This window comes from Pseudophryne corroboree, chromosome 8 (genome assembly GCF_028390025.1).
Source record: "Pseudophryne corroboree isolate aPseCor3 chromosome 8, aPseCor3.hap2, whole genome shotgun sequence".
Lineage (NCBI taxonomy): Eukaryota > Metazoa > Chordata > Amphibia > Anura > Myobatrachidae > Pseudophryne > Pseudophryne corroboree.
In genome coordinates this window covers 433,851,339-433,871,544 of record NC_086451.1, presented here as the reverse complement: position 1 = coordinate 433,871,544, position 20,206 = coordinate 433,851,339, and the positions used below count along the sequence as shown (strand labels likewise).

General features: G+C 47.0%; 1 protein-coding gene across 1 annotated transcript in view; it reads right to left on the bottom strand.

Moving 5' to 3' along the window:
* DHX16 (DEAH-box helicase 16) overlaps positions 1-20,206 on the bottom strand; it is a 95,282-nt gene that overhangs the window by 24,630 nt on the left and 50,446 nt on the right. The window contains exons 13-18 of the mRNA XM_063938005.1: positions 19,957-20,109; positions 18,150-18,290; positions 16,600-16,762; positions 16,328-16,446; positions 16,174-16,241; positions 15,329-15,491 (exon numbers count right to left, since the gene is read on the bottom strand). Coding sequence (XP_063794075.1) covers positions 15,329-15,491; positions 16,174-16,241; positions 16,328-16,446; positions 16,600-16,762; positions 18,150-18,290; positions 19,957-20,109 — 807 coding nt within the window. The remainder of the gene's footprint in view (positions 1-15,328; positions 15,492-16,173; positions 16,242-16,327; positions 16,447-16,599; positions 16,763-18,149; positions 18,291-19,956; positions 20,110-20,206) is intronic.

Sequence of the window (20,206 nt, the reverse complement as noted above, 5' to 3'; positions counted from 1 at the left end):
TGAGGAAGCGGTTGGGCTGAGAAACATGTTGCAAGAGTCTAAATAATGGAGACTCATTCGGTTTTTATTATTTTAGGTTTTATTTTTTTAATTTTAATTGCTAATGATAAGATAAGTGAAGACTACGGCGCAACAGTGGTGCTGCCGGCTTAGTTAGAACCAAAAGGCATCACCCCACACCCTATGAGCAAAAAGTATATAACACAATGTATATCCTCAACAGATGGCGCTCACAGTATCAGATCCGAATGGTATGGGGAAAAAGGAAAAATATATATGCAACACCCAAGTGTGTACCAGCGTAACCCTCCACCCAGTGGTAAATGAGGAGGAAATTTATTATGACTTTTTAATGCCACTGGCCCAGTTAAAATAGGATTTTAATACCTACCGGTAAATCCTTTTCTCCTAGTCCGTAGAGGATGCTGGGGACTCCAAAAGGACCATGGGGTATAGACGGATCCGCAGGAGCTTGGGCACACTATAAAGACTTAAACTGGGTGTGAACTGGCTCCTCCCTCTATGCCCCTCCCCCAGACCTCAGTTAGAAAACTGTGCCCAGGAGAGATGGACATTTCGAGGAAAGAATGTATAATTTAAACACAGTGAGTGTTATACCAGCTCACACCACAAACATACCGCAAGACCTGGCCTTCAACAGAATACCAGTCCACGGTATGAAAAACATACAGCCATATGCTGAGAGAATATATAACAGAACCTGTGTGTCAACCCAACCAATAATAAGAAAGCACATGCCATGGCATGAACAACGTCAGTGACAACCTGACAGAGAAGAAACACCACAAAGTGCCACCAAACTCAATTACTGCAGACACAGTACGCACTGGGACGGGCGCCCAGCATCCTCTACGGACTAGGAGAAAAGGATTTACCGGTAGGTATTAAAATCCTATTTTCTCTTACGTCCTACGACTCCAAAAGGACCATGGGGTTTATACCGAAGCTCCAGACCGGGCGGGAGAGTGCGGACGACTCTGCAGCACCGATTGAGCAAACATGAGGTTCTCATCAGCCAGGGTATCAAACTTGTAGAGCTTAGCAAAAGTGTTTGAACCCGACCAAGTAGCCGCTCGGCAAAGTTGAACCGCCGAGACTCCTCGGGCATTCGCCCAAGAAGAGCCCATCTTTCTAGTAGAATGGTCTCTACCACTTCGGTAACGGCAATCCAGCCGTTGAACGAGCACGCCGAATCGTATCACAGATCCAGCGTGTACCAAACTGCATAGACGCAGGCGCCCCAATTATGCTGGGAGCATACCGGACAAACAGAATCTCTGTTTCCCCAATCTGAGAGCCAAATTGGCAACATAAATATTCAAAGCCCTGACTACATCGAGAGACTTTGAATCAGCCAATGCTTAAGTAACCACAGGCATCAAAATAGGCTGGTTTCTGCAAAACACAGAAACCACTTTGGCAGAACTATTATCCGAGTTCTCAAATCCACTCCATCCACCTGTAAGATCAAACAGGGGCTCTTGTGAGACAAAGCCGCTACTTCAGACACCCGCCTTGCGGACGCTAAAGCCAATAGCATGACCACTCTTCAAGAGAGAAATGTTAACACAACCTTTCCTAAAGGTTCCACTCAGTGTGGCACAAGAAAACCCAACACCACGTCAAGGACCCACGGTGCCAAAGGGGTTACAAATGGAGGTTGAATGTGCAGTACTCCTTTCACGACAGTCTGAACTTCCGGAAAGGTGGCCAAATTTTTTTTAAATATTTTTTAAAGAAAATATATAAGGCCAAAACTGCCCTGAAATGGAGCCTAACTTTAGGCCTGCATCCACACGTTCTTGCAAAGAATGGAGAAGAACGACCCAGCTGAAATTCTTCCGTAGGAGCCTTCTTGAATTCACACCAAGACACATATTTACGCCAACTACGGTGGTAAGGCTTTGCCGTTACTTCTTTTCTAGCCTGAAGAAGTGTGGAAATGACTTCACTAGGACTACCCTTTCGGGCCAGGATATGGCATTCAACCACCACGCCGTCAAACGCAGCCGCGGTAAGTCTTGATACACGCCCAGATCTTGCTGTAACAGTTCCTCATGTAGAGGAAGAGGCCCGGGATCTTCTACGAGTAAATCATGAAAAACTGGATACCAAGCCCTCCTTGGCTAGACCGGAACAATGAGGATCGCCTGAACCTTTGTTCTTCTTACGTTTATCACCTCCAGAAAGAGTAAAAGCGGAAGAGAGACATAGACTGCCTGAAAACACCCAAGGTGTCACGAGGGCGTCCACTGCCATAGCTTGAGTGTCCCTTGACCCGGAACAAGATCCATGAGGTCTCTCGTAGAGGCGAGACGCCAACACGTCCAATTTAGGCACTCCTCAAAGACTTGTCACTTCTGTGAAAATTTCTCGATGACTACTGTATTTCTCCCGAATGGAGATCTCGTCTGCAGAGGAAATCTATTTCTCCGTCGTTTACATCCGGAACGAAGACCGCTAATATAGCGTTTACCAGTCTTTCCAACCAGCGCCAAACTTTTGCATCTTCTGCCATTGCCGCATTGCTTCTTGGTCCGCCCTAGCGGCTTATTTACGCCACTGCTGTCAAGTCGTCCGACAGAACTAACACGGGCAGATCACGAAGAATATGTTCGTCGAAAATAGCTCTTAATTCAAGAAAGCTTATTGCAGACAAGCTTCCCAGCTTGACCTTTTCCTCTGGAAATACTTCCCTTGCAAGGACTGCTTCCAGCCTCGGAGACCTGCATGCATGGACACCAGGATCTACTCCTGGATCTCGAACCTTCGTCCCTCTAGGAGGTGAGAACCGAGCAGACTCCACAGGAGCGATCTCCTGGCCAATAGGATTATATTCCGATGCATGTGCAGGTGAGACCCGGACCACATTTCCAACTGGTCCCTTGAAAACCACTCTGGCATTAAACTTGCTCACCGAGAAGGTCTCTTACGCCGCACCCAACCGCTTCATTAACGGAACCTATCGATGGATTGTCACTGCAAAGCTGATCCGACTCTGGATCCTCAGACCTCTTTCCACAGGGAAACCACAGAACCTCAACCGTTCAGTATCTACTCTGATACCCAACCTCAGACATCTGCGTGGTTAGGAACAACAGCCATTCCCTGTGTGAAGAACAGTCAAAGAGAAACAACGATTTGCACCGCTTGTTTCTTGACCTCGCCTTAATCAGGAGAGCGTCTCAGTACAGAATAACAATGGCTCTTACTATTGAAAGAAAACCATCATACCGCCATCACTCCGGTGAAATGGCAAATACAAACCTGGATATCCAGCCAGATAATCTGAATGCGGAACAAAACGCATTTAAACCTCTTAGTTTCTTTTTTCTTTTTTTTCTTTTTAACAGGGACAGCAGGACAATGCCCTGAACCTGACGCACCTCTGGTATGGCGTCGCGTACTACATCCCCTTCCAGAGAGGAAATGGCCAAATCTATCAGAAAAACAGTGAGGGGAAACATCTGTAACTCCAGAATGTCCCCCTTTGGATTCTAGAATTAACGCACAGGTCCTAGTCTATTCCCGGACTATCTGAAAAGTAGTAGACGAGTCCCCACCGGAGTGGGGTCCAGCCAGATAGACTCAGCGCCATGTGGTGGATGTGGTAGAAACAGAAACGACATCCCCTTCTGCGAACCTAACAAGGCTGCAGAACATTTACCTTTTCACCTTCCACTGTCTGCACAGAAAAGGAAAAAAGAACGGTATCAAAGCAGTTAAAGCGACTGCATCCCACAAACGAATGCGTCACCAATCGTTATGAGGGAAACTAACTCACGAAGTTAGATTTACCAGCAGTATCCGCCGAGACTGACTGAACTGAGGCATCCCCAAACAGGGTACACCGTCCCAGGAAAAAACTCCAGTAACTCTCGGAGTCAGCCTCAGCATTCCCCCGGCCACACCTCCTGTATACGCACGGCAGCCTGCCGCAATGCTAATGAGAAGAACCAACATAAGGAACCTCCCCTATCTCGTTAGGATAATTCTATCGGATGTCTTTCCGAATATAAACACTCCCTCATGTGCATGTAATGCAAATAAGCCCAAAGCATAGAAATAAAATATCACTTAGCTTCCTGTATACGATCCTTTGTGACAGGTCCCTGTGTCGACCAGGAGTTGACTTTCACAGTATTCTATCCGCCACGGGAAAATAATAAACATTCGGACTCCTTGAGAGGATCTGAGACCAACTCGTCACGGCCGACCTAGAGCTTTATCAACAGAGCGACCAGCACATGAGAAGGAATACTATTACTTCAGCATTCATTAGAAATCATAAGATGAATATACATATTGTAATACACATATACACACATATCCTAAATATATATATATATATAACATACATATAAGCGGATTGTCCGGAGCCTTTGGGTCCCTAGTGACATTAATGTGTTCTGAATGTGTATGACCATGTACTGAATGCTCCCGTTGTGGATCTACCAGGAAACATTATAGTCAACAGAAAACCCTAGTATTCGTCGACAGCAGGGAGTAGTAGCCAGGCAAAATAACATTCTTGCGACCCCGGGGGGTCCGAGGGAAGTATACATATATAATCTTAATATCACTCCCCCACAATTATTACCATGTCTGTGCTCGAGCTACAGGCCCATGGAACGGTACCATACATATACATATAAATACATATACAGGTATAAGTTAGTTACAGCATGTCAATTTACACCCGGTAATAACATTTGGTGCCGACAGGGTCACCCACATACTACTGTGTCTCCCATACCGTGTTTACTATGAACAAGCATAACACTACCGACCTGTTGACTCAGTATCTACTGTATCAAGTACCAAACAGGCGTCGGCGATGCAGACAGTGAACTCCAGAGGCGTTTGTGACAGAACATTCACACATGTCGACACAAGTGTATATCTGACAGGGATCACACAGAGAATATACACAACCATGATTACATGCCCATTTCCAAATCAAATAGTGTTATACATCCACATAACACTAACAGTATGTGCCCCCCCCTCGTTTGTGCTGTACACATGTTTTTGGCGGGGACATTGAGAAAAAATGCCGCTGTATCTTGTTGTGAGGGCTAAGCCCCGCCCCTTATCGGCGCGCAGTAGCCCGCTAATACAACCTTTATATGCAGGCAGGGGACCATATACAGTGGCTACACACTGTATATGTGTCCTGGGAGAATCAAAATAATGTAAAACATACTGCCCAGGGCGCCCCCCCCCCCTGCACCTGATACCAGCCGTTGGTGTGTGGGAGCAATGGCGCGCAGCGGGACCGCTGCGATATGCTGGCGGGGGTAGCGGACACGGTGCCCGGGCACCGAATAACAACTTAAGCCAGCCCAAAAGACCCTCAGTAACTTGCTGCCCAGGGCGCTTCCCCACCCAGCGCCCTGCACCCTGTGAGTGCGTTGGTGTGTGGGAGCATGGAGCACAGCGCAACCGCTGCATGTTACCTCCGTTACTGAAGTCTTCTGCCGTCACTGAAGTCTTCTGTTCTTCTAATACTCACCCGGCTTCTTTCTTCTGGCTTCTGTGAGGGGGGTGACGGCGCGGCTCCGGGAACAAGCAGCTAGGCGAACCAAGTGATCGGACCCTCTGGAGCTAATGGTGTCCAGTAGCCTAAGAAGCAGAGCCCTGAAACTCACAGAAGTAGGTCTGACTTCTCTCCCCTCACTCCCACTATGCAGGGAGCCTGTAGCCAGCAGGTCTCCCTGAAAATAAAAAACCTAACAAAGTCTTTTAGAGAAACTCAGTAGAGCTCCCCTAGTGTGTGTCCATTCACTCCTGGGCACAAAGTCTAACTGAGGTCTGGAGGAGGGGCATAGCGGGAGGAGCCAGTTCACACCCAGTTTAAGTCTTTATAGTGTGCCCAGGCTCCTGCGGATACGTCTATACCCCATGGTCCTTTTGGAGTCCCCAGCATCCTCTAGGACGTAAGAGAAATGTATTTTATTTTGTATCGTTTTATTAATTTAGTCATTACTGCAGTATCCTATTACAGGCTGTTTTCATCGGCTGAAAAAATGGCCCAGGATCGGGGATAAGTCCCTGATCCCATGTGTTAATGTAGCTCCGGCAGCCCGCTTATCAAGGATTATGCTTTGGGTGCCATAGTCCGCGATAAGTGCCGGCATTGGGGGGAGGACCCTGCTGCATCGGGGCAAATTTGGCAGCCCCCAAAGATACAATTAGCCGCGATCATTGACCATGGGTAATTGGAAACTTCCTATGTCTGTTATAGGAACGGATGAGTTAAAAGACACCGTCTTATATACAGTACTGTATAGGTTGAGTATCCCATATCCAAAATGCTTGGGACCAGAAGTATTTTGGATATCGTATTTTTCTGTATTTTGGAATAGTTGCATACCATAATGAGATATCATGGTGATGGGACCGAAGTCTAAGCGCAGAATGCATTTATATTTCATATACACCTTATACATACAGCCTGAAGGACATGTAATACAATATTTTTAAGAACTTTGTGTATTAAACAAAGTTTGTGTACATTGAGCCATCAGAAAACAAAGGTTTCACCATCAGTCTCACTCAAAAAATAGGATTTTGATAACCTACCGGTAAATCCTTTTCTCATAGTCCGTAGAGGATGCTGGGGATGACATCAAGACCATGGGGTATAGACGGGATCCGCAGGAGACATGGGCACTCTAAAGACTTTTCATTGGGTGTGAACTGGCTCCTCCCTCTATGCCCCTCCTCCAGACCTCAGTTGTAGGAACTGTGCCCAGGGAGACTGACATTTCGAGGAAAGGAATTACTTAACTAGTGGTGAGATATCTACCAACTCACACCCTCAACGATGCCGCACACATGGCAATCAACATAACACACGCCAACAGGCATGAACTAATTGCAGCAACATGCTGAAACCAAGATAACAAAACTTGTGTAACTCTAATAACTAAACTGCAGGTAAAGTACACACTGGGACGGGCGCACAGCATCCTCTACGGACTAGGAGAAAAGGATTTACCGGTAGGTTATCAAAATCCTATTTTCTCATACGTCCTAGAGGATGCTGGGGACGACATCAAGACCATGGGGTCTATACCAAAGCTCCAGTACGGGCGGGAGAGTGCGGATGACCCTGCAGCACCGATTGACCAAACTTTAGGTCCTCATCGGCCAAGGTGTCAAACTTGTAGAACTTAGCAAATGTGTTTGACCCTGACCAAGTAGCTACTCTGCAAAGTTGTAATGCCGAGACCCCCCGGGCAGCCGCCCAGGATGAGCCCACCTTCCTAGTGGAGTGGGCCTTTACCGACGTCAGTAACGGCAATCCAGCCGTAGTATGAGCTTGCTGAATCGTATTTCTAATCCAATGTGCAATAGTCTGCTTGGAAGCAGGACAGCCAATCTTGTTGTGATCATACAGGACAAACAGAGCCTCTGTTTTCCGTATACGAGCTGTTCTAGCAACATAGATTTTCAAAGCTCTAACCACATCTACAGACTTTGAATCAGTGAATGGGTCAGTAACTACTGGCACCACAATAGGTTGGTTTATGTGAAAAGCAGAAACCACCTTTGGAAGAAAATGTTGCCGAGTCCGCAACTCTGCCCTATCTTCATGGAAAATCAGGTAAGGGCTCTTGTGAGACAAGGCCCCCAATTCAGACACCTGCCTTGCGGATGCCAATGCCAAAAGCATCACCACTTTCCAAGTGAGAAACTTCAACTCTATCTTTTGTAGAGGCTCAAACCAATCTGATTGAAGGAACTGCAATACCAAGGTAAGGTCCCATGGTGCCACTGGAGGCACGAATGGAGGCTGGATGTGCAGAACCCCTTTCACGAAGGTTTGAACCTCTGGAAGAGAGGCCAATTGTTTTTGGAACAACACTGACAAGGCCGAAATTTGGACCTTGATTGATCCCAATCGTAGGCCCGTCTCCACACCATCCTGCAAAAAATGGACAAAACGTCTTAAGTGAAACTCCTCCATAGGAGCTTTCTTGGATTCACACCAAGACACATATTTTCTCCAAATACGGTGGTAATGTTTTGACGTTACTCCCTTTCTGGCCTGAATAAGGGTGGGGATGACTTCCTTAGGAATACCCTTCCTGGCTAGGATACGGCTCTCAAAAGCCATGCCGTCAAACGTAGCCGCGGTAAGTCTTGGTACACACACAGCCCCTGCTGCAGCAGGTCCTCCCGAGGAGAAAGAGGCAGAGGATCTCCTATGAGTAACTGCTGAAGATCTGGGTACCAAGCCCTTCTTGGCCAGTCTGGGGCAATGAAGATTGCTCGAACCCTTGTCTTTCTTGTGATCCTGAGTACTTTTGGGATCAGCGGAAGTGGAGGGAAAACATACACTGACAGAAACACCCACTGGGTCACCAGTGCATCCACTGCTACTGCTTGAGGGTCTCTCGACCTGGAACAGTATCTCTGAAGCTTCTTGTTGAGACGAGACGCCATCATGTCTATTTGAGGAACTCCCCAAAGACTTGTCACCTCCGCGAAGACTTCTTGGTGGAGACCCCACTCTCCTGGATGGAGATCGTGTCTGCTGAGGAAGTCTGCTTCCCAGTTGTCTACTCCCGGAATGAATATTGATGACAGAGCTTGTAGATGTTTTTCTGCCCAGCGGAGGATTTTTGTCGCCTCTGCCATCGCCGCTCTGCTTTTCGTTCCGCCCTGCCCGTTTATGTATGCGACTGCTGTTACATTGTCAGCCTGGATCTGCATGGGACGGTCCTGAAGAAGATGTACCGCTTGTTGAAGGCCGTTGTAAATGGCTCTTAGCTCCATCACGTTTATGTGAAGGCAGGCTTCCTGATGTGACCAACGTCCCTGGAAGTTTTCTCCCTGCGAGACTGCTTGTCAGCCTCGGAGACTTGCATCCGTGGTTACTAGGACCCAGTCCTGAATGCCGAACCTGCGTCCCTCTAGCAGGTGAGAGCTGTGCAACCACCACAGGAGCAAAATCCTGTTTTTTGACGACAGGATTATCTTTCTGTGCATGTGTAGGTGTGACCCCGACCACTTGTCCAACAGGTCCCACTGGAATACTCTGGCATGGAACCTGCCAAACTGTATGGCCTCGTAGGCCGCCACCATCTTCCCCAACAACCGAATGCACTGATGAATCGACACACTTGATGGTTTCAATATCTGTTTTACCATTTTCTGGATTTCCAGAGCCTTTTCCAGCGGAAGAAATACTCTCTGAACTTCTGTGTCCAGAATCATCCCGAGGAAAGACAACCTTGTCGTCGGTTCCAACTGTGACTTTGGGTAATTTATGATCCATCCGTGTTGTTGGAGTATTGACAGGGAGAGGGATATGTTTTGTAATAACTGCTCCCTGGATCTCGCCTTTATCAGGAGGTTGTCCAGATAAGGGATTATATTGACTCCTTTCTGACGAAGGAGGACCATCATCTCCGCCATCACCTTGGTGAATACCCTCGGCGCCGTGGAGAGACCGAAAGGTAACGTCTGGAATTGGTAATGGCAATTCTGAATCGCGAATCTCAGATAAGCCTGGTGAGGAGGATAAATGGGAACATGCAGGTAAGCATCCTTTACTGACACCATGTAATCCCCCTCCTCCAGACTGGAAATCACTGCCCGAAGTGATTCCATCTTGAACTTGAACCTTTTCAGGAAGAAATTCAGATCTTTTAGATTTAGGATCGGTCTGACCGAGCCGTCCGGCTTCGGAACAACAAAGAGGCTTGAATAAAAACCCTGCCCTTGTTGTGACAACGGTACCAGGACTATGACCTGGTCTTGACATAATTTTTGGATTGCCGCTGTTACTGCTTCTCTCTCTGGCAGAGAAGCTGGCAAGGTTGATTTGAAAAATCGGCATGGGGGGACGTCTTGAAACTCTAGTTTGTACCCATGGGACACTATTTGTAAGATCCATTGGTTCAGGCCAGATTGAATCCAGATTTGGCTGAAAAGTTTCAGAAGCGCTCCCACCCGAGCGGACTCCCGCAAGGGAGCCCAAGCGTTATGCTGCAGATTTGGCAGAAGCAGGGGTGGATTTCTGCTCCTGCGAGTCGGGAGAGGCTGCGGATTTCTTTCCTTTTCCCCTTCCCCTACCTGCAAAAAAAGGGGAGACCTTTGGCTTTTTTGTATTTGTTGGGCCGAAAGGACTGTATGTGAGAGTGATGTGTCTTTTTCGCCGGTGTAGGAGCATAAGGCAAGAATGTCGACTTACCTGCGGTAGCTGCCGAGACTAACGCATCCAGCCCATCACCAAACAAGGCCTCACCTTTATACGGGAGAGCCTCCATATTTTATTTTGGAATCTACATCAGCAATCCACTGGCGAATCCACAACGCCCTCCGAGCCGATACTGCCACGGTAGCGGTTCTTGATCCCAAGAAACCAATATATTTCATGGATTCTAGTACGTACGCAGCAGCAGCGTCTTTGATATGACCTAACGTTAGGAGTATCTTGTCTCCATCTATTGTGTCAATGTCTAATGACAAGTTTTCTGACCACTTTTCAATAGCACTACTCACCCCCTCACAGACAATGGTAGGCCTGAGTAGTCTCCCATTGGCCACATCAATAAATCACCTCACTCACTTGCGGTCTGTCGGCTCCTTAAGTGAAGCCAGTCCAGGCGCAGGGAGAAACACCTTTTCTCTTTTATGACAGGGCCCTGTCTAAAATGCGGGGTGACTCCCACCTTTTTTGGAAAAAGGTAAGCTGCCTGAATTCCTTTTGGGAATCTGAAATTTCTTTTTTTTAGGTTAAATCAGACTGAGGTGGAGGGAAAATTACATTACTTCTTTACTAAAGTAAACCCTCTTCTTGTGGTAAAAGAGGGGGCTTCGTAACTTCTAACACCTCCTTTATAGCTAAAACATGTTTTGAATGCTTTTTTGCTAACTTAGGACCTATTCCCCTGGAATCACTAGTGTCGACACAGGAATCAGAGTCCGTGTCGGTATCAGTTTGTACTACTTGTGCAAATTTGTATGTGACCCAGAAAGGTCCCTGTGGATGAAAGGTAGAACTATTAAAAATCACATCTTCAACAGATTATTTTTATTTTCTGTATGAGATTCACTCCAACCTCTTACTGACATGATTCACACTATCATCTAACCTTTCACCCAGTCAGGGAACAAAAAAGTTAGTATTGGGTGTATGCTATAGGCCGCCTGGTATCAACGCATCTGATGATGAATTGTTACTAAAGCAAATTGAAAAAGCAGCAGGAGTAGGAGACATAGTAGTGATGGGAGATTTTAACTATCCAGAGATAAACTGGAAAAACGATTCATGTGATACTGCTAGGGGCAGTATGTTTTTAAACACACTAAATGATAACTACCTAGTCCAACTAATTGAGGAACCAACTGGGTACAATGCAATCTTAGACCTGGTATTAACAAACAATCAGGATTTGGTATCGGGTATTATAGTAGGGGAACCCATAGGAAACAGCGACCACAATATGGTCACATTCAATATCAGTTTCTACAAACAGCCCTATACTGGCTCAACTAGGACTTTAAACTTTAGCAAAGCAAATTTTGAAAAGATGAGGGTGTTTTTCAGGGATATTGAATGGGAAGGTTTGTTTTTAGGAAAAAATACTACGGAGAAATGGGAGGTACTAAAATTCCTGCTAGCTAAAAATACACTCAAATATATTCCTATGAGTAGCAAAAAAGGGATTAAAAAGCATAAACCGATGTGGCTTAACAAAAAGATAAAGGAACTTATGGGCAAGAAAAGGCGAGCATTTAAAAAATACAAATCTGACGGGGAAGCAGAGTCATTTCAGCACTATAAGGAATGTAACAAAAATTGCAAAAAGGAAATAAGAGCGGCTAAAGTAGAAACTGAAAAACTAGTAGCAAAGGAAAGCAAAGCGAATCCCAAAAAATTCTTTAAATACATTAATAGCAAGAGATTAAAAAAGGAGAGTATAGGCCCTTTGAAAGACAAGTTGGGAGTCTTAAGCAAAAATGATAATGACATAGCGGACACACTAAATGAGTTTTTTTCAACAGTATTCACTAGGGAGGACCCAATTCAGGGACTGACACACAATCTCAATAATGACAATATTACACTGATAGGTACTTATTTAAGCAAGGAAGTAGTCTGTGACCGATTAAAACATTTAAAGATTAATAAATCACCAGGGCCCGATGGTATTCATCCAAGGGTTCTAATGGAGCTTCACTCTGAACTGGCAAAACCGCTATCTTTGATCTTTGAGGATTCAGTTATATTAGGTATGGTTCCCAAAGACTGGCGTATAGCGGAAGTAGTGCCTATATTCAAAAAGGGAAGTAAAGCTGAACCAGGTAATTATAGACCAGTTAGTCTTACATCTATAGTGGGGAAAGTATTGGAAGGTATTCTAAGAGATAGTATTCAGAAGTTCCTTGAAACCAATAAGGTCATTAAAAGGAATCAACATGGGTTTATGAAGGACAGATCCTGTCAAACCAACTTACTTGGCTTTTATGAAACAGTAAGCGCAAACCTAGATCAGGGTAAAGACGTGGATGTAATCTTTTTAGACTTTACCAAAGCGTTCGATACTGTACCACACATGAGACTTATATACAAGCTACAAGAATCAGGGCTAGGAAGCACAATATGCACTTGGGTCAAAAACTGGTTAGATAATAGGAAGCAGCGCGTTGTGGTTAATGGATCTTTTTCAACTTGGACTGAAGTGCTAAGTGGTGTGCCGCAAGGCTCAGTATTAGGACCGCTATTGTTCAATATTTTCATTAACGACCTAACAGAAGGTCTAGAGAGCATGGTGTCAATTTTTGCAGATGATACCAAATTGTGTAAGGCTATAAATACAGAGGAGGATGCCGAGTCTCTTCAGAACGACTTAGTTAAATTAGAAGCATGGGCAGCCAAATGGAGAATGCGCTTCAACACAGACAAGTGTAAGGTAATGCACTGTGGTAACAAGAACAAAAATTACACCTACCTACTAAATGGGGTAAAATTAGGGGATTCTGTACTGGAAAAGGACTTAGGTGTCCTCATAGATAGCAAGCTAAGCAGTAGTACCCAAAGTAGGACTGCAGCAAAGAAGGCTAATAAGATATTAGCATGCATAAAACGGGGTATTGATGCTAGGGACGAGAGTATTATACTCCCGTTATATAAATCACTAGTGAGGCCACACCTCGAATACTGTGTACAGTTCTGGGCACCGTACTACAAAAAGGATATTCTGGAGCTGGAAAAGGTACAGAGGAGGGCGACCAAACTAATTAAGGGCATGGAGACGATGGAATACAAGGAAAGGCTTGAAAGACTAGGCATGTTTACATTGGAAAAGCGGAGACTAAGAGGGGATATGATCAACATCTACAAATATATAAGGGGACAATACACAGAGCTTGCGCGGGACCTGTTTTTGGTTAGATCAACACAGAGGACTCGTGGACACTCGCTCAGGTTAGAGGAGAGGAGATTCCGCACAATACGGCGTAAAGGCTTTTTCACGGTAAGGACAATACGTGTTTGGAATTCCCTGCCCGAGGGAGTTGTAATGGCGGAATCTGTCAACACCTTTAAAAATGGGTTAGATAAATTCCTATTGGATAAGGATATCCAGGGGTATGGTGCATAGTCATGCATTATAGTTACTATTAATAGGGATAAAATGCAATGGCTGACAGCAGCATCAGTCAGAAATTTTAGTCAAATCATCATGCATAGGACACCACAAATAGGTTGAACTCGATGGACAATTGTCTTTTTTCAACCTCAGATACTATGTTACTATGTATGTATATTACACCCCTGTGTCCCTAACATGTCTCCACAGAGTTCCCTGCCACAGACATGTCACACACGTGCAGAACCACACCACAGACACTCCGGGACTTATAGGGGGACAGACCCACAGTAAAATCTGTCAGAGGGACACAGATGGGATTTGCCAGTTCACAACCCAGCGCCAGTAACACAATGTCTGTGAACACAAAATGCCCTCTGACATTCAGCGCTTTTATAATGTTAATCACACAATTATATAGCACCAAATTCACTGTGGCCCCCCTGTTTTGCACCCTGATACTTGTTCAGTAGTGGAGGAGGACCAGCCTTTTCTCTGCAGCCTGAGGAGAAAGAGAAAATGGCGCTGAGCAGTGTGCTGGCTGACTGAGGAGGAAGCTCCACTCTTCAATGGTGTGTTTCTCCTCAGCTTTTATGAGGTAACTTTTTATACTGGTGGGGGTAGGACTGTGCCTCAGCAACTTATACCCCTTATTTATGCCAGTTTCCATAGGATTCATGCTGCCCAGGGCGACCCCCCCCGCGCCCTGCAGTGCCTGTGTATGTGTGGGCAACATGGCGCGCTGCGCTCCCGCCAGCCGTGCGGTACCTTTAGCCGTCACTTTCTTGATTGAAGATCTGTCCTCTGACTTCTGGCTCTGTGAGGGGGGTGACGGCGTGCTGTGGGAGTGAGCATCTAGGCACGGTTAGCGTTCAGTTCCCTTCAGGAGCTAATGGTGTCCTGTCAGCCAGAAGCAGAGCCATGAAACTCTTTAGGAAGTTGGTTCCTACTTCTGCCCCCTCAGTCCCACGAAGCAGGGAGTCTGATGCCAGCAGATCTCCCTGAAAATAAAAAACCTAACATAAGTCTTTTCAGAGAAACTCAGTAGAGCTCCTCAGAGTGCATCCAGTTGACCTGGGCACATTTCTAAAACGGAGGTCTGGAGGAGGGGCATAGAGGGAGGAGCCAGTTCACACCCAATGAAAAGTATTTAGCGTGCCCATGTCTCCTGCGGATCCCGTCTATACCCCATGGTCTTGATGTCATCCCCAGCATCCTCTAGGATGTATGAGAAAATTCCATGTTTCGGAATATTCAGTATTTTGGAATATTTGGATATGGGATACTCAGCCTGTATTATTTAAAATAAAATAAATTACTGTCACACCTAAACTCCTGTAGAGGACTCTTCTCCCTTTCTTGTGTGCACGGCTCAGGTAAAGTGGGTAAACCAGGATGTTGTACATTAGACAAAGTTCTGTCATACAAGTTTTTATCCATATTTAAGGTGTTTATGCAAAGTGACATTTATATACTGTATACTATAGCCAGCCCCGGGGAAGGGGGTCTTATAGTTTATGTTCTTTCTTACTACCTTGCAGAATTGGGCACAGGATAGCACATATCACACGTTGTTACATACTAACACTTTCCTATCTTGGAACTGCTCAACTTGAAGCTTCAAATAACATGATTTAACTATTGATTAGTTCTCAATGGCATGCACAGGACTGCTATACATATCCATCATTACGTACTTGTGTATATACATTAAGAAGCACCATATGGTCACCTCCTGGCACAGTGAAGTTGGCACGGGCTGTATCCGCATGAACCAGCTTGTCTTTTGGTCGATAGAAGATGGCATTATTTACAGACAACATGGCGGCGATGGTGAGGATCTGCTCCGAGCAGCCATACCTGGGGAGGAAGAGTTGAAATAAGGACCACACGTCACATGGAGAAGATGGGGGTCCACACAGTGATTGGTGAAAAAATTTAACTAGAAGGGACAGAAATCAGGGAGGTCAGTTATATAAAAGTCTACAGAAATTTCAGGGAGGCTGGTTAAGAAGAGCCAGAAGCTGAAGGTAGAGCCAAGGAGGGAGAGCCAACAGCTGGGGAGGCCAGGCTGGGAGCGCCAACAACAGCTGGGGAGGCCTGGCGGGGAGCGCCAACAACAGCTGGGGAGGCCAGGCGGGGAGCGCCAACAACAGCTGGGGAGGCCAGGCGGGGAGCGCCAACAACAGCTGGGGAGGCCAGTCGGGGAGCGCCAACAACAGCTGGGGAGGCCAGGCGGGGAACGCCAACAACAGCTGCGGAGGCCAGGGGAGAGCGCCAACAGTTGGGGAGGCCGGGCGGGAAGCGCCAGGAGCCAGACATTATTTTAGCACAACATAGTACAGAGCACAGTCACATCACAATATCTTTTTGAACTGTGGGAGAAAACGCATTGGAACATGGGACAAACATACAAATTCCATGCAGACAGCGGCCTGGTCCTTTTTAGGACAACATTGGCACACAGCAATGCTCACCACTGTGACACCAGATAGAGACAGAACCCCAGTGAGGCAAAGAAGCATCAATGCAGATAACTCACTTCTCAGAAGCCAGGATCATCTTGGATAACATAGGGTCCACTGGGAGCTCAGCCATTCTTCTTCCTAGCTGTTGAGCATAAGAGACAGAATGTGAGAAGGAGAAGAGGATGATAGGACGTTACCACCACCAATAACCCCCACCACCACTCTAACCTTGGTAAGTTCCCCAAGATGGTTAAGGGCCCCCAGAGCATATAGCTGCTCCAAAGCCAGAACTAGAGTCTCGTGAGGTGGGGGGTCCATGAAGTCAAAATGGATGAGATCATTAATACCTGGAGAAGAGATCAAACAGAAGTAAGAAGTTAGCGGCATCCCGGAGATAGGAGGAGGGTGCAGGTTAATCCTAAAATATATATTCTTAGTCCCACTCTGCTTGTCCTCTGCATTTACCTATAGCTATACCCCCAACCTGTAACCCATCTCACCCAAGCTCTTCAGGAGCAGCACTACGTTCCCCAGGTTGGTCCTCTGGATTTCCGGCACAGTGGTATCTTCCATCTCATTCTTATATGCCCAGGCTGTGTATAGCCTGAAACATTTCCCAGCAGCAACACGGCCAGCTCTGCCTGCTCTCTGATTGGCCGATGCCTGGAAAGGAAAACACAGTGGTTACAGGTTTATTTCTAAGTCTGCATCAACCAAAGCCATCACCTTCTCTGAGTAACGTGGTCCCTCTTAGGACTCCACTCTCACTCTTATAATGGAGACATTTAGTACCACTACATTCAAATCCCCATATTTTACCATCACACAGTACTAAACTAAAGGGCCCTACAAACTAATAGATTTTACTAAACGATATGAACGAGAACTCATTCATATCGTTTAGTGTGTATGCACCAACGATGAACGATGTGCGGCACCACGATCGTTCATCGTTGGTGCCCAGTCGCTTATGTATGCAGGCCAATATGGCCGAGATTGTCCATATTAGCATGCACTGCTATGGAGCCAGGTGACGGGGGGAGTGAAGAAACTTCACTCCCCCGAAGCCGGGTCGCCTGTCGGCCGTATCCGCCTTTGGGCAGCTCAGCGGCATATCACTGAATGTGACTACACACCCCCCCTCCCCACACACACACACTGTGACTCCATATCCCCCCAACCCCACCACTGTGGCTTCATCTTTCTCCTACCTTCCCCAACCCCACCACTATAGCTCCATCTCCCCATCACCACCCCACCTCCATATCCCCTCCACCACTCCAGTGTGGCTCCATCTCTCCCCCACCACCCATTGTGACTCCATCTCTCCCCACTGTAGAGCCATCTCCCCCCAACCACCCACTGTGAAGCCATCTCCCCTACCCCCACTGTAGATCCCCCCACACACACACACACCACCCATTGTGGCTACATCTCCCCCCACTGTAGAGCCATCTCCCCCCAACCACCCACTGTGAAGCCATCTCCCCTACCCCCACTGTAGATCCCCCCCCCCCCCCCCACATACCACCCATTGTGGCTATATCTCCCCCCATTGTGGATCCATCTCCCCCTACCCCTACCACTGGATATGGCTCAGTCTTCTTCCTCAATTTTGGCATGGTTTCCTTCTTGTGCTCTGCCCTCCCACCTCATACTGTTGCTCAGTCTCCTTCTCAAACATCCCACTCCTGGTGTCTCCCTACTCTACCAGTCTTCCCTTCTCTCACGGCCCCGTAACCACTGCACATTACATATATGTACTGCTTCCGCGTCTCCAAGTTGCTCTCTCTGCTAATTGTTAGAAATATTTTGCATTCTACAAGTCAGTCTTTTTGGTCTAATAAGAATCCATTCTTGACATGAAATACCCTTGTAGGGCTAATGGATGCTGCATAAATCAATTTACAGCTTATAATACATAAGAAAAGAGGAATTGTTCAGCAGGAACTTAGCTTTTTGGCCAATTTAGCAAATGGCAGTTAATATGGCAAAGTGCGGAACCTGGTGTGAGCAGCACAGAAGGTAGGAGAGCACTGAGAGTGGTCACCTTTGAGCAGGGAGTGACAATAAGAGACTCCATCCCGGTACGAGCATTGTAACTCTTTTGTTTGCAGAATCCAGGGTCAATCACGTAAATGATCCCATCTATGGTCAGTGATGTCTCTGCGATGTTGGTGGCTACCACGACCTTGGGAAGACAAACCGAAAGATTAATCCTAGAAATGTATTTCATCTGTACTGGTCAGAGGAAAGAGGGTAACTTACAGCTCCCTTCTAGCTGGGTCACCCCGATAGTGGAGGACCAAACCTATAGCTACTTTCTGCCTGTGTCATCCTGCAGGTGTAGGGCAAAACTCAGTGCTCCCTTCTGTCCCGCAATCACCCTCCAGGGGGAGGAACAGGCTAATAGCTTCCTCCAAACTGTGTCACCCTACAGGAGGAACAGATACTTATAGCTCCCTCCTTTCTGTGTAACCCTACAGGAGGAGGAATACTTGTAGCTCCCTCCCCTCTCTGTCACCCTGTCGGGGGAGGAACAGACTAATAGCTCCCTTCTCTCTGTCTCCCCGTTGGGGGGAAGGAACAGACTTCTAGCTCCCTCCTTTCTCTGTCACCCTGCAGGAGGAGGAACAGACACTTACAGCTCCCTCATTTCTGTATCACCCCGCAGAAGGAGGAACAGACTCATAGCTCCCTCCTTTCTGTGTCATCCTGCAGTCAGAGGAGGAACAGACACTTATAGCTCCCTCCTTTCTGTGTCACCCTGCAGTAGGAGGAACAGACACTTATAGCTCCCTCATTTCTGTGTCACCCTGCAGTAGGAGGAACAGACACTTATAGCTCCCTCATTTCTGTGTCAACCCGCAGGAGGAGGAACAGACTTCTAGATCCCTCCTTTCTGTGTCACCCTGCAGGAGGAGGGACAGACTCATAGCTCCCTCCTTTCTGTGTCATCCTGCAATAGGAGGAACAGACACTTACATCTCCCTCCTTTCTGTGTCACCCTGTAGTAGGAGGAGGAACAGAGACTTACAGCTCCCTCCTTTCTGTGTCACCCTGCAGAAGGAGGAATAGACACTTATAGCTCCCTCCTTTCTGTGTCACCCTGCAATAAGAAGGAACAGATACTTATAGCTCCTTCCTGTGTCCCCCCTGTAGTAGGAAGAGAGACTTACAGCTCCCTCCTGTCTGTGTCACCCTGCAGGAGGAGGAACAGACACTTATAGCTCCCTCCTGTCTGTGTCACCCTGCAGGAGGAGGAACAGACACTTATAGCTCCCTCCTGTCTGTGTCACCCTGCAGGAGGAGGAACAGACACTTATAGCTCCCTCCTGTCTGTGTCACCCTGCAGGAGGAGGAACAGACACTTATAGCTCCCTCCTGTCTGTGTCACCCTGCAGGAGGAGGAACAGACACTTATAGCTCCCTCCTGTCTGTGTCACCCTGCAGGAGGAGGAAGACACTTATAGCTCCCTCCTGTCTGTGTCACCCTGCAGGAGGAGGAACAGACACTTATAGCTCCCTCCTGTCTGTGTCACCCTGCAGGAGGAGGAACAGACACTTATAGCTCCCTCCTGTCTGTGTCACCCTGCAGGAGGAGGAACAGACACTTATAGCTCCCTCCTGTCTGTGTCACCCTGCAGGAGGAGGAACAGACACTTACAGCTCCCTCCTGTCTGCGTCACCCTGTAGGAGGAAGAGAGACTTATAGCTCCCTCCTGTCTGTCACCCTGCAGTAGGAGGTACAGAGACTTACAGCTCCCTCCTGTCTGCGTCACCCTGCAGTAAGAGGGTTACACTAGTAGTTGCCTTCTGTTACACTGACTTAGTTTCCTAATATTCCATGCCCTTACCTTTCTTGCACCCGGAGGGGTGGGTTCAAATATCTTAGCCTGCATGTCAGACGGCAAGTTGGCGTATATCGGTAGAACCAGCATCTCTGCAATCTTGGAGCCCAGCCGGCGGCAGCGTTCCTGTAACATCTCACTGCACGCCTCTATCTCCTCCTGCAGCAACATATAGTGTTACTGAGTATAAAAGCAATACTTACATTTACCTAAGCAAAGCATTATTACTGAAATATAGAGCATAGAATACAATGGA